The sequence below is a fragment of the Peromyscus leucopus genome, chromosome 7 (assembly GCF_004664715.2).
Source record: "Peromyscus leucopus breed LL Stock chromosome 7, UCI_PerLeu_2.1, whole genome shotgun sequence".
NCBI classification, from domain to species: Eukaryota; Metazoa; Chordata; class Mammalia; order Rodentia; family Cricetidae; genus Peromyscus; species Peromyscus leucopus.
In genome coordinates, this window is record NC_051069.1 from 3,314,747 (window position 1) to 3,330,298 (window position 15,552).

A 15,552-nucleotide genomic window follows, 5' to 3' on the forward strand; every position below is an offset into this window, starting at 1 on the left:
TTCCATTAGAAGCTGAAGTTTTATTATAGGATAAGAGCACACAAAGCACATCTAAAATTGATGTGTTCAATGCACTTTTAATAAAGGTACTGTAATGTTAAAGGTACAGTTGCTAAGTACAATATAACAACATCCATATTAGAATGAAAATTGGAGTATTTAAAAGACAACATTAAATCTCTCTTTTTTTTTACATCTTGTATTTACAAAATGAATCAAAATATTTTTTTCTTTAAATTCAGGATTCAATAAAATAAACAGCTGGGAGTAAGGAATCTACTACTGTCGAGAGAGGACTGAAAAGAAAACCAATGTCAGTGAAAAGTGGGATGAGCCTCTAGTAAAGATCATTAGCAAAGTTTTAGGTCCATACTATGGTTTTTAAGAATCCCATAAATGGTTTGCATTTCTAGTGTGACAGAAAAAGAAGCTTGACATCCTGTACACAAAAGAGACAGCATCTTATTTATAGGTTCGGCATCGCTGCTTCCAGACTTTCACAACCACTTCCAGCAGGCCAGGCTTGCTACCTGTAGAGTTGTGTGACCTTTGTGTGCTTGATCCTGGAGACCCACACACAGTTAGACTCAGCATTTCATGTCCTCCAAAAGGACAGCGTGACTCGTAGACTTGGATATAGAATTGTTAACTGTATGACTTTGCAAGTGTCAGGTTTTGCCCAAACACTCAGGGTGGGGAGTGTTTTAATTGTGGGCACACTTGTCATTTTAAACAGTCATCAAATGCTGACATGTGCTGGCCATGTGCAAGTACAAAGAGATAAAATTTCTACCCTAGGGAAGCTTGGGATACTAAACTGTGCAAAAGTCAATCAATCAATCATCCAATCAAACAAACAAACAAACAAAAAATGTTTCAATTTCTCTTCAAGCTAGACAGTTAAGGAATGGCATGATTGCATTAAAAGAGATTTCTCCCTAAATTGTATCAAATTCACTTTAAAAGGTCAATTATTAGCATTAGCTTTCATTAACCACCTGATTACATTTATAATCAAGGGAACAGCAATAAAAATGGGAAATGTCCAGAATGGTGGCTAAGTATGTATTATGATGCGTGGGATCCACTAATTGTGACTTGAGAAGTTATCACCTTCAGTTACAAAAAGTGCAGTAAACAGAAACATTTGCTCTATATTTATAAATTGCTCAAAAATCTTTGCTAAAGATCTTACAAATTCAGTAATATTACAGAACAATTCTAATCAATATTTAAGAAGGCCAATTACATCCTTAGTTAGATATTTGCTGTACAACTCTAACAACGCCAATTGGTCTTGGGAAAGAGGTCAAAGTTAACAAAGGTCCTCCACTCAGTTCACAGAACTGGTTGCGGTCATAATAAAACATCATCCCTTGCTGAATTTGGAGTGTAGCCCAATGCATATGTCCATACATCTCATGACTGAGACGAGGAGAATGGCCTACAGTGCTATCAATCCTCTATAAATATTCTACATATTTTCTATACTAGGAATTAATAGATTTCAGTCAGGTGCCCATTATGGAGTTCCTCAGTAAGGCAAGAAAGGATTTCTCCACTAAATGAGATTGTTGCTTTGGGGTCAAGGCCTGTCAAATTATTTTTCAGCTCAGGAGATGTGATGTAAAGCTGAGCAACACACTTAAATAAATGGTAACAGTTTTTCATGTCCATATTTATGAACAAACTCACCCAGTATATGTCAAATATCCATACTAAGGATGTAATTTTATCCTAATTAAATACACTCTAGAATAATTTATATAATGATATTATGTATTTAAAGAGAAAAGCATGTCCCAAATCTAGCACTCTGATACAGTTGCCAGTTGGGTACAGGTAAATATATATATATATATGTATATATATACAAATATATAGTTATACTCAGTGAAATTAACAAGACCCAAAGGTGGTTTTGTCTAGGAATAAAAGGGATAATTTTTTTTGTTCACAAAAGTAACTTATCTAGCACCACACATCAGAAAAACACAAAAATAGCACACTCTAGTTCTAAACAGCTATGTCTAAAATAGATTATATCGTAAAACCAGTATTACACAGCATATTGTGGATTTGATAAACAGATAAATATTTGCACTGAGTAGGCTGTTTATAATATAACATCTTCTTATCTATACAGAACGAAAGCCAGAAAGTTAACTGTATAGAGGTGTGCAGAACAACATTAAATAGTAGGACTCAAAAGCAGGGTGAAGGTAAATTTGAAAGAAGAGTAGGAGAGAATGTGTACAGGCCATTACAAGTTCTTAAGTTAACAGTAAATAAGGAATCTGTTGCTTGAGTTGAAGAAAGCAGTAAACAAGAGATTGCATTTACATGCAGATGTCTAAAATTTGTAGTTTTTAAAGTCTATGCACAAAAGTCATTTGTTTTATTGCTTGACATTCAGTTATGGCTAGATTATTTAACCTATTATTTTTTTGTACTTTGGAAACAAGTATATTGTTAAAGGTGCCATAAAAATGGACAACATTGAAAACGGTTTGTAAATAAACCACCCAACACTGCAGTTCTTTACAGATTAAAAGCCTTGTCTGGGGTTTGTCGTAAGTTCAATATATTTAAACTGGGAAAATAGGTTGTAGCTTGAAGCCTCCCATTGGCCCAAACATCCAATACAAAAACACATCTCCACAAAAGGAGCAGGCAGACAGTACAGGTACATTTAAAGAAGCAGCCAGCTAATGTCCTACTGTTTAAAATGGTTGCCACTGTTGTAGATGAGATTTCAAACCACTGTGGAGAAGCAGAGAATTGAGGATTCGGGGAGATGTGTACAGTACATACGGATTGTGTGTGTGTGTGTGTGTGTGTGTGTGTGTGTGTGAAATCATATTCACTATATTGCTCAAGAAATTTCTGCATTTATGTATGCAATGTGTTCAGTGATCATCATCTTAGATGTAGTGACTCCTCCACACAAGTCATCATGAGAAAGGAATCGTACAGGAACACAGGAGAGAAGCCAGTTGTTCTGGAAGAACAACATAATGACATGCATAGCATATAAAGCTAACAGCAAGCTGTCATTAGCTTCTAGGAGGATCGAAGGAAAAGCACAGGACAGCTTATGTGGCAAAACACACTGCATATAAACAGAGAACACATTCTCTGGGTATCTCTTCCAAACATTCATCGCCACTCTCCACACGAGACCCCTGGGAAATGGTGGTTTCTATTTGGATCAAATATTCTGTCACCCATTTACAAGTAAAGAAGCGACTGAATAGTGTTTATTGCTCTAAGTTCTGAGGATGTGTGTGGTCGAACATGCTCTGCCTCCATTCATGGACATGGAGCCACCTTCCTGGTATGAAGCAGCCTTCCTGCTTGCTTGTTTAAAAACATTATTTTGATAGTGTCGTGAACTGATGAGACACATGCATGCATGGGCATAGGAAGAACACAGTTACCTTTGATGACATCGATAGTTGGCCTTATCAATCAGTTAAAAATCAACAGCAATGGGAAGTCCCTATTATCAAAGCTGGTAGAAGCATCTCATACATTAGTGTTCGGGGAATAGAATGAAGAGCAGCATGACAGAAAATAGCAGTTAATCAGCATTTGACTGTTGTGGCTGCATTTCTGGGCACATAACTGATCCATAGTACAAGGATGCCCTTGTGGGGTTCTGCATCACAACTTTGAGTAAGAGGTGGCCCTGTGATGGCATGTAAAAATGTCTCACATGTACACAGGTGCATTGATGGGGAGAAAAGGAGGGAGGTTTCTGCTTCCTTCTCCACTCCAAACAAGGTGAGAGGTGGTATTGTCACCTGATGGACAGGGACAGGTTTCCCATACCAAGTTCTCTTACAGCAATAAGAAGCTATGTGATTCTGCCAGGCATGTATGGAGGAGACTCAGAATCAGTAGCTACACTGAGCTGCTTTTATGGGAAGTGGTATATGGGAATGTGAGGCCAGAACTATGGTCAGAACTGTGAAACCCTTAAAGCTAGATTGAGTTGTGGTCTGTCATGAAGGAACTGATCTGTCTTTAAACGTCAGCTCTTATAAGAAAACAAACAAAAACCCCACAAACCAAAAAAGCTAGAGCTGTGGAGTAGGAACTGTTTTGCATAAAAGGAGTTTGGTTTGCTCCTGGAGGAGAATACAATGGAAAAACCCCAAAACTGTTGCTTTTTAGATCTGAAAGACTCTCTGTTGCTGCCTATTTCACTGATAGGTTTTACTGCTGGTTAAAAAACAAAAAACAAAAAACTTAATTCATAACACATAGAATTTGAAACTGTTTAAAATGTAAAGTTATTTCCCATGATCGTCTTAATTGTTAGGGAAATAGCAAACGGGCTGCGCTTCGCTCCTTGACTGGTCTATCACTTCTGAAGTCATCTTTCATACACACTGGCAGAACGTCACACTGCCTCAGGAGTTACAAAGTATTCTGAAACACAGGAATTTTGAACTCAACAAAATGAGACAGTGAAGAGTTCACACAGACACACAGACACACACATATACACACTTCTCTACAGTTCACTTGTGCCTTGGAGGGATAGCATTCATCATTCTTTTTAATAGTAAGAACACAATTTGTCCCAGTCCACTGGCCACCCTGTTTAAGAGTTTTAGAAGATCCCTGAGCACAGTGTTTCTGACTCTCAGCCCCAACTCCAGACAACAGGGCTGTCCTTGACACCAAGATGGATTGTCATTCACAGTAAGTCAATCATAAGGTGCTTTTTTTCCCCCTTTCGGTTTCCACCAGTCAGCACAAAGAACTGTCAGAAAATAGCTTTTTATTATTATTATTAATATTATTAATAATTGTTATTTGAAAATAATAGTACTGGAAAGACATGACTCAAACATGGTGTTGGAAACAGTGGCTTTAGGCGGATTATCTGGCTGCCTCTCAACATTGACAAGTGATTCGATCGACATTCCTTAGCCAAAAAACCAAAAGGAAAAATAAACCCCAAAACAAACAAAAAAACCAAAACAAACCCAACAACTGTACAAATATGTGTTTTTCCCTGAGGGATCAAAGTACACCCGCAAGTGCTCTATGTACAGATATTGCACTAGGTAGGAATTAAAGACGTGTGCAAAAAGAGCAACAAGGAGACGCTCGCATCCTACCGAAACCTCCTTCAAGGCTTCTTCTAAGTTGCTTTGCATTTTGGAATGTCGGAACACAAACAGCCATCCCTTAGTCTAAAACTAAAAACACGTACATCTACTATGGCACATTCAATGAAATAAAAAGTTTTTTTCCAAAGACAGATAGGCAAATTCCATCAAGAAAATAATACAAAGTTTGTTTGTTTGTATTTCTTTTTTTAGAAAATTACATTACTTTCTTTCTTTGTTTCACATTACAAAATCTTTTTTTTTTCTTTACACAAATCACATCTTATTGCAGGAATATTTCTAGTGCCATCAAATATTTATAGAAGGGTTAAAAAAATAGAAGTCTCTCTAGAGTGGTCCAGACAAGGCTTTGTATAGAATAAATCTTTTTTCTTTCCATCTTCTAGTTTTGATTTATGTATTTTGAATACATTTTCTTTCCCATTGACACTTAGTAGCCTAGAAGCGGTCTAACACACGCATATCATACACACAAAAGCAACACACACACACACACACACACACACACACACACACACACACACACACACAAAACCACTCTTTCCTCCCCTGATCCTCAGCCCACCCCCATCCACTCACAGAGATCTGGTATCCACTCACTAAAGAACAACCAAACTTGAAGCAGTGTCTTAGGTCATGGTTTCCTTAAGTTAGGAAGGGTGAATCAGGATGTGAAAGACTTTGGAAAAAAAAAATCCATGAATTTAACACAAATTAGAATGCTGAATGCTTAAAAAAAAAAATCCATAGCCTTAGCACAATTTGTGATCTGTCCAAAACGTGTTTTCAATTGCACTTTGGATTTTGCTGTGGCCAAGGCCAATTTCTCATGATGTTGCTGGATCACTTGAGTATCCCAGTAATAACATCCAGATTTTGTACAAAAGCCTCATTTACCTTCTGTAAAAAAGAGTTGTCTGATGGCCTTCTAGCAGCCAAGCATACAATACTGTTCAGTCCCCAGGAGACTGTTGAGCCTTTTAAGTTCGGGCAACTTCAATGACATGAACTAGTAAGCGTTATGGTTCTGTGTCAGCAACCACTTTGTGACACCACACAAGTGGTTCTCACCATAAGGAAGAAAAGAAAAATGCCAAAGGTTTTCCATCCTGTTCTGGACTTCCTGTGACTCTCAGCTTAGGTGCAAACCATAGTTGTCCCTCAGTTTCTTAGAGCATCTGTCTCTGTGGCTCCGGCCCAATAATGTCGGAGGAGTTGGCTCTGGAAGCCTACTTCCTGCTTTTCTTTCAGGAACACCCGGAAGCAGTACTCACACCACTCTCCTGCAGTATTGTCAAAGCAATGGCACCATGGTATGGTACTGAGATTGCAGTATCTTGTGTTTGTTTTTGCATTAGGTACATGCAGAATCCTTTCTGGGAAAACAAATTTCTCCGAAGTTCAATGTCACCTTCTCTCTCACCCTTCGAGAAGTTGGGTCAGCTCACCTTATTCACACATGGACACTGGAATTAGGTTTAGTTGCTCTTTAGCGCGCTAGCACCTGAGGCTGGTCATATGCAGAAAGCTTTGGTTAAAAAGAAGTTAATATATTTTACTAAAACGATCCCCAAATTTAGTGAATCTGAACTAAAAAAGACAGGAAAAATGAAAACCAAACCCAAACCTCACACCATTCCCTCACACAGGAGAAACAACAGGAAAAAAAGGGTAAATAAATAACAAAACTGTACTCTTTTCAGAATATAAATACTATTAATCTTTAAAGGAACTATGCTTAAATAAAATTTTGATTTACCCCTTCTTGCCCAATATAAATACTATATGCTGACAGCTAACCTCTCTATATAAACACATAAAATTTTCTATGCTTGTAAGAAATTTAAGTAAATATCGCTCTCCTGTTTATGGTTAAACCCTTAACTATGTTTTTGAAAAAAAAAAATCAGATGTTATTTAGGCTTCACCCACACATTTCTGTACAAATAATTCCTTCCTACTTTCCAAGTCCCTCAGTAAATAAGGCAGAAAGTCAGTGAAGTTAAAAATTGTGATGTGCTCTAGGAAGCTGGCCCTGGTAAACCCATCATATGGACATCAGCAGGAACAGAAATGCTGGCAAAAGATTCTAGAAGGACCCTAGTGGCAGAGGAGGCCATTAGATGTATAGGGTTTCGTAGAAGCACCCACCTTTGTACCATGGAAGATGTTTCCTTTTCCTTACAGATATGGTCTTTGATGCCAGACCAGTGTCTTATGACCAAAGTCATCTCCCAAATGTCTCCAAATTTCTCAAAAGGGCACTTGTTTTAAAGGATTTATTGATTTTTTTAAAATCTCTGTTTCTCTCACTGTGTGTGTGCTTGCTCACAGAGGAAACACTGGTCTCTTGGAGCTGGAGTTACCGGCTTTTTTGAGTGGCCTGATCTGATTGCTGGGTTTGTTCCTCTGATGCGCTCTGGAGAACTCAGTCATCACCTCTGTAGTCCCAGGGCACTTGCTTTTAAAATATGCACACCTGTGAACATAAGAATGTTCCTTCCTACTCCCACTGGGCATTATTTTTTTAAATGCAAAATTAATCAAGGATACCTCAATACTTCTTACCTGAACACAAAAGCCAAACTATCTTCTAAATATTTAAAAAAATAAATTACAGTCCACAGTTTTCTAGTGAAGATGAATACACGAGAAAATGTCTGCAGCTGGTATCGCCTTCACGCTGAAGGCTTATTTTAAATACAGGAACCAGGTTCGACACTGTCTCCCTCCATCTTCATCCATGGTCTACCCAACATGGAGAGGAGTGGTCTAGAACCTGGGACAGCTAGTCCAGGACCAGTTTTCTCTGAGATGAATTCTTAGGGCTCCTGATGCCAAGAACATAAGACATTCAATAAATGTGGGGAGTGTGTTTGCTCCACGTAGAGTCTTTGGGTCCTTCTTCTAAATAAGAGCTACAATTTAATCAATAAATTTAATCAATTCTGGTTACTAATTAGTCCTGAAAGCATCCGAATTCCAAGTTGATACTGTGTCCCTTTGACTACTGAATTGTGTCAAGTGAGTCTCTCCTCCTCCACTTCCCAAAGGTGGCATTTTAAAAACTTCAAAAGATGCACATACTCTTTGACTCTGTATGAAGCATAAACACACCCATTCTTAATTGCATGCAAAACAAAATATGATTTAGGGAGCAGTCCGTTAATTCCAAATTTATAGGTGGGAAAAAAAATTCAACATGTTGATTTCTGGATATGACCAGCCAGTCTTTTAAAAGTAATTGCTATTTTTTTTTTGTTTTTGTTTTTGTAAACAGCAGCATAAATACCTCCCGACGTACCTTCCAAGCCTTCTCAGCTAAACTTGTGTTTCTGGTGTACATGCGACACGGCGACAGTGAACACGCTAGCATTTAATTTAAAGGAAACAAAAGGTGCAAAACGGAAAGTGCCTTATCAATTCAACAGGAAAAGCTACGCCAGTCACTACAGTTTATATTAATTAAAACAATATATAAACAATATCTCTTTAGCTATATATAGTCTTCATGCCCATTTACCCTGTGTAATATATTATAATGCTATTGTTGCGAGCGCTATGGATCCCCTTTTCACGCCATCCCGCTGACCGGCAATAATCGGTGAGAAAAACAAAAATCTTCCTTCATGACACAGAAAAGCAAGCTGTGCAAAGTACCGCTGCGACCCCCCTCCCCCAACTACGCACACTGGGGTCACCGATTACTGCTGGACTCTGTTGTTACCCGTAAGAGTCTGTGGGCAGTGAGCTATAAGAAAAGGGACTCCTCTGACCGTAGTACCCTCCTCCTGTTATATGCAGAGGTCAACCGCTCTAGAAGTTGAGACAGAAAAAGGGTCCATATCTGTAGGCATAGTGGAAATCATATGCATGAGCAAAACAAGTTTAGCTTTTATTGGTTCTGATTGTTTTCCCTCTGCGTCTGAACCCCGATCACCATAAGATGTCTGTGCAGTGTGGTGGCGCTCCAGGGCTGTGCAGGGCCGTAGAAAGTGTCTCAGTTAATTTTGTCTTCGTTGTCATTGTTTTGTTTCCTTTGTTTTTTTTTTTTTCTTTTTTCTTTTCATGTTTGTACTTCAGATGTTCTAGAAGTGCTCGGGTACTACGTTTACCCATCGATTTGCATCGCTGGCTCAAATTCTGAAGTGAACAATTCCTTGTATAGTGGAGGAAAATGGAGTCGCACAATGTCTGGGTATATTGCTTTAAATGCCATTAGCTTTTCTGTATGTCGTCCACATAAGGCTCTTAACGTAGACACCTTGCATATTAGCTGTAAGCAGGAGAAAGGACAGGAAGTCAGGGGAGGGTGGTCACGAAAGGGAAAGTTCAAGGACTCAGGGGACCTCCGCAGCACTGCTCATCATGGCGAAGACGCACTTGATGCTGCGTAAGCCTCTCGTGAGGGGGCAGGGAGAGATGAGGGAGGTCCTGGGCTAGGACGCTTGGAATACCCCACATGCATTTTGAACATGAATAATTTAACTCAAGGAGGTATTCATAAGCAAGTTTGCCCCCTCCCCCCCTTCACTGCTAGAGTCTAGATGAGGTTCTGGGCTCCTCCCTAATGCGGGGTGCACCATCTGAAGCCCTGCTGGCTGCCTCAGTGGGGAAAAAAGAGGTCTTCTGATGGAGAAGTAGGTGAGTGGCAGTCCTGGTTAGCAAGGGCAACTACAGCCAGAGAGGGGCACCTATTTATTATACATCATATGCGGAATGAGTGTGGGTTGATCCTTTTGAGTTTTTAAAATTGCATTTATCTATCTCAGCTCTCTCTCTCTCTATGTAAGTATGTATATATGGTACATGTGTGTATGTAGGTCAGAGGACAACTTCTGGGAGTCAGTTCACTCCTTCCACCATGTGGGTCCTGGGGGGTCAAATTCAGATCATCTGGTTAGTGTCTTGAGTCTCTTAGCCATTCACTAGTATGAGTAAATGCTATGGGTGATTTTCTTCTAGAGAAAGATCTTTCTCTAGAAAGCCACTCAGGGTCTCAGCTAATGAAAGTCTAGCAGCTGAAGGTAACCGCAATGACCTGCAAAGTTGCCTGTAAACCCTACTGAACTACAGAAAGGCAAGGTGTCTCGTGGTTGCAGATCAGAGTCACTGTCTCTAGGAAAGGGCTTCACCAGATCCTGTCTGCGTCAGGCCCTCTAGGATAACAGCCCTCATGGTGGTCCCATGCTTGGGCAGTTGGGACCTCCCCTTTGCTTCTTGCTCACTGACCATGTACAAGATCAAAACCAATTTCTCCACCCTGACCTCCCCAAGCCATCAGGAAAACAGCAGGAGGAATCAGGGATGAAACCCAAGCACCAAACATTTCAAATCACCTTCTGTACACCACCACACAGTAACCGAGCAAAGGGTGGAAACGGATGCCTCCCTGACATCAGAAGCAGCAGCACTGCGAGGTCTGGCCTGTTTTAGCTGTCAAGGGTAATTAGCAAAAACGAAGGAAGACTCGTGCTTTTAATACAGCACAGAAGTAGGAAACAAAATACAAAAAGCGATTTCTTGATGATAACTAATGAATTCAAGAGAACCAATCTTTGAACACGTGCTTATCTTCTTTTAGTCCTTTCCTGCTTCCTCCTCCTAGATTCAAAGAGCCTCCTGCTTAAGTCAGTGCAGCATGCTGACCCTGCTCTATGCTTAAGTTTAAAGAACAGGAAGAGGTTCCTGAGAGGGTTCATTCTTTAAGGGGGGGGGGGGGAAAGAAGTCTTTCCTGGGGCTGGAGGAATGGTTCAGTGAGTGAGAACACACTGCTCTTACAGAGGCCCAGAGTTCAGTTCCCAGCTCACAAGTTTGCCAGCTTACACCTGCCCATAACTTCGGTCCCAGAGGATCTGACACCCTCTTCTGGTCTCTGTAGCACCGGCATGCACATGTCCCCCGCCCCATATATATATAATTAACATGTAATAAATGTCTTCCCAGATGGCTGTATTACTGCAGGAAACTTTGTGATCAATTATAATAAATAGAGTTTAACCTGAGTAGTGAGGTTTGGCCCAACAGAACTTTCTGAGTGAGTAGCCCATGCACGCTGATAACTTTCTGGGACTGGCCATGTGACTTATAAAGACACAGCAAACAAGATCTGTGCCAGAAGATAGGTCAGGCCGGGCCAGCTGGGCCCCTGTGAACCTTACCTTCGTTAGAATCCCATCTTCTCGGTGATTCTTCTGTAGGACGTGTTGAAGGGCTAGCTGAATTTTCTGTTGCAGCTTTTCTATTTTTACCTTTTCCTGCAGCCACGAGCGATCTAAATGTGAAAAAAGGAGACTCAGTGCCATTCCTTCAACACGGCATCAGACCCTTGTTCCTCCTGCCCAAAACATTGCTTTCTGTGTTATAGTGTGTGTTTACAGACTCGCAGGCCAGTAAGGCCAGCTCTGCAGCACGGAAAGACAACTTCTGACACAGCGTGCCAGGTTGTTAAATCTTCCCCCTGCCCCTGGTCCTGGGAGGTGGGGAGGCGGGTACTCTTCTACTTCCTCTGAAGGACAGCTACATTAGGGCCAATGACTGCACAGGAACCCACTGTGCCCCGCCCTCCCCAAGCTTTTTAGGTACTTCCTTTGCAGGCAGTATCCCGCCTGTCCCGCTGGCCTTCCTGGAAATGTAAAATTGCCTTTTAATCCGGGGCAACGCAAACTGTCAACAGAATTTCAAATGACTTAAGGGTTGTTCATTTAGGAACGTCTTTGTGTGAGAATTCCAAGTAGAGGATTGTTCCCCAAGAGGCAGACCCGCGGGAACTCCAAGTAGGTTGGAGGCAGGATAGATTTGTGGATGGCAGTGTTTACGAAGACTGGCGTCAAGAAGAGCAGCCCTATTCTCTGAAATCCTTTGTCTTGTTATGTGGAGTACTTCTTAAAATTGTTGTCTACATATCATGAGGTCTGTGTGTGTGTCCCGCCCCCAAGTGTGTTTGAGAGAGGAATGCATGTGTACACACGTTTGTAGAAGCCAGAGGAGGACATTAGGTGTCTTACCCCACACTCTCCACTATATTCATTTGAGACAGGGTTTCTCACTGAACTTGGAGCTAGTCTGGCAGCTAGCAAATGCCGTCATTCTTCCAGTCACCTTCCTAGTGCTGAGGTTACTCTTACTTGTGTGTGACTGTGCCCAGCCATTTTTTTTAATGAGGGTGCTGAGATCTGAACTCAGGTTCCCCCATGTTTGTGCAGCAAGTGCTCTGACCCCCCTGAGCCATCTCCCCAGTCCCATAGGTCTTTAGAAAAGAGCTGTATGTGTTTGCGTAGAGGGGGGTATTCTCTGAGAAACTTGAAACTGAGTAAGGGTGGTGGCTGCTCTGGAAAGCCCCTCAAATACTGGATAAGATGAAGAAGTCCTGTGCCTTGTGGAAACATTCTTTACCTGGACACGCCAGAGACTGTTGTATTTCTGTTTGATTTTCTTACCTGCTGACATCAGTACGAATGCAGAAAATAATGCGATTTCATCTTCAGTCAGGTGCATAGAACACAAACTCTTCCCAAATTCAAACACAAAGCTAATGAAGTCTTCACAACCTATGGTTAAAAGAAAGCAAGTTTAGGATGCCGGTGATTACCCTAGGAGAAGAATACAGAACAAGGTGAAGAGATGTGGAAGTTGGAGATGAGATGGGATAGTAAGAGTGTTTCTTAGTTGAGTAGTTTGAAGTATTTAAAAAGAAATTGGCTCAGCCAACATCACCATCACTATTAACATCTCCTGGTACCACCTTTATCATTGCCACCATCATCACAAAGCATTATCACCATCATCATCCTCAGGTGTCCTAGCCACCACCATCAGCTTCATATCAGGACTACCCCCCCTCCCACGCCCTCCACCCCTCCCCACCCCCCACCCCACCCCCCCGCCGTCGTCATCATCATCACCTACAGTAATGGGAGGGAACGTTTGTCCTATGATTCCTAGTCAGATAACAACTTGGACAACATTCTTAGCATTGCCTCGGGTTTCAAAACAGCCCTGTGAAGGGCATGTTACTGTGAGCATTCCCATCTTAGGACTGAGGAAATGGAAACTTAACAGAGATAAGCAATATACCCGTGGTCGCAACCTGACATTCAACTCCAGGTTGTCTACCTTCAGAAGCCTCATTTTGAATGAACAGGATCTAATGCCCTATTGGCTGTGTTACTCAGATCCATGGTGGTGGTGTAATTGTTGTGACTATTCATCAAATTGAAAACAATGTGAAAGTCCCCTAAAATAATAATTCAACTCACCTAAGACGAGTTGAGTTTTGTTCCTGTTATTCAGGTTTGCCCATTGGTTACTATTTGTAAGTGGTAGTGGGCCGTGGCGCACTTAGATAAACCTCGGGCCACTCAGGGTTAAAATAAGCCAGTCAACATCCCTTGGGTTCCCTTTGTTTCTCCTTAATGGCAACATTCTGATGATTTATATTACAGAAACTCAAGAGGACTTTTTAATGATGCATATGCCATAGTTTTCTTTAGTTCTGTTGGACTTTTTTGATGTTTACATTTCCTTTTCATAAATGGTTACGGTATGAGAGGATGATGGACTTTTCCATTTTTGCTTCATTTTCCATATGAGTCATATTCTCTCTATTATTTGAACACTTTATTCATTGAAAATCTCATTTATTTGAACCTGAAAGGGGAACTGAAAGATCATGTACTAACTCACTCAGTTACCAACCTACAAAGAGTTTACATGTGATGTAGACAATAACTCACTCAGTGACTAACCTACAAATGAACTTGAGTTTGCAGATGATGTAGACAAAGGTACTTGCTGCGTGCATACTGTTTTTTTACAGCAGATAGCTACACAGAGTAAAATAGGTGTATCACCCTTTAATTTGGGTTCCAAATAACCAGTTTCATTTTGTGCAACAAGAGCTTCCATCCAGACGCATCCTTGAACATGACCCCCATTTACAGAGACAGCAGCGTGAGATTTCCTTACCTAAGGATTTGAAGACATCGGGGCCAGCATACTTCCCATCAAAGTACACGGTGTTGTTCTGAGAGTCAAAGGCACGACACATCCTGATAAACACCACCTCTAGAGAGCCTGCATGGGGAAGACTTGCTTAGCATCAGTCCACTGATCCTAGTGCCTTCCTGAGCTGCTAACAACAGAAGCTTTCCTGAGACGGCACAGTGGCAGAGTGCAGGGCAGCCATGTGTTACCAGTCACACCAGCCCTCTGTCCAAGGGGCAGAAGAGATGAGGACCGACTCACATTGTGGTGCAGAGTTTTAAAGTCGCTTGGGAAACATTTATGCATACTTATATAAACAGTCCAGCCTAGGAATGACTCTTTGAGCTCATAAACATCTTCCCAACAACTCAGCATTGGGGCCTGAAGGGTGATGGTAAGATTTGGGGTGCAAATATTCCCCAGGGTAACCTTCCTCCCCGGGGAGTAGGAAAATGGAATGCTTCTTGAACATCTTTTTAATAATATATGTGCACACACCCCACATACACGAATAACGTGCTATGTGTGAGTGCTTTGCCTGCATGTATATGTGTGCACCATGTACACGCCTGGTGTCTGGAGGTCAGGAGACAATGGATCTGTAGTTATGGATGGTGGTGAGCCTCCATGTGGGTGCTGGGAATTGAACCTGGGTCCTCTGCAAAAGCAGCCAGTGCTTTTAAACACCGAGCCTTCTCTCCAGCCCCGCTGAATGCGTCTTTAAAATGTTTTTTATAAAACGGGTTCAGTCTCTGCTAAGCAAACCCTGAGCTATTATCCCTGGGAAAACGGCTCCGACACCTTCCTTAGCAAGCGTTTCTTTAACAAGCAGGTGAAAACAGGCTGGAAGCGACATCAGGATGCACTTGCAGAGCACATACCTGCTTTTAGAAGCACAATTTGATCATTTTGACACAGCTCCATAAATCCGTCAATGCGTTTGGCAAACTCCACCACATACTGGATAGCTTCTGTAATCTTGATGGCACACAGCTGCCACATCACCTCTCTCTGCTGTGAAGGAGGGGGACATATTAACATACGACGAGCTGGGACCCCCAGTGCAGCTAGCTTCCCGCTGCCTAGTCTGTGAAAAGCTTTCTTTGGAAATGGGTTAAAAAAAAAAGATTATAGGATTAAAAATACAGTCTCTGTTATTTAGGTTATAAAAGCCTGCTTCCATATCCTTTCTGCCTCCTGAGGTTCCTAGCTTACTGTCTGAAGGCAACTGAATGGGGGTGGTGAAGTGGGGGAGCAGAAAGTCAGGGGTATTCTGAGCATGGGGGACCCACAGCTAGACACAAGTCAGGCGAGTAATACATGACTGCTGTAACTGTGGGCTCCACGGTAAGTGGAGGGTTTTTTTTTTTTAAATCAGTTCATTATTTTAGGGAGTTTACCCGTACTTTACAAGGGGGT

The 15,552-nt window shown here is 41.4% G+C and overlaps 1 protein-coding gene across 3 annotated transcripts in view; it reads right to left on the reverse strand.

Annotated features, from left to right (window-relative positions):
• Nucleotides 1-15,552, reverse strand: part of Rora (RAR related orphan receptor A) — a 100,888-nt gene continuing 85,336 nt past the window's right edge. For 2 of the 3 annotated variants that reach the window (XM_037208198.1, XM_028867411.2), the window contains exons 6-10: nucleotides 15,015-15,147; nucleotides 14,116-14,223; nucleotides 12,588-12,698; nucleotides 11,310-11,422; nucleotides 1-9,423 (exon numbers count right to left, since the gene is read on the reverse strand). In XM_037208198.1, coding sequence (XP_037064093.1) covers nucleotides 9,259-9,423; nucleotides 11,310-11,422; nucleotides 12,588-12,698; nucleotides 14,116-14,223; nucleotides 15,015-15,147 — 630 coding nt within the window. In that variant the 3' untranslated portion in view covers nucleotides 1-9,258. The remainder of the gene's footprint in view (nucleotides 9,424-11,309; nucleotides 11,423-12,587; nucleotides 12,699-14,115; nucleotides 14,224-15,014; nucleotides 15,148-15,552) is intronic. The other variant, XM_028867418.2, reaches the window with a different exon arrangement.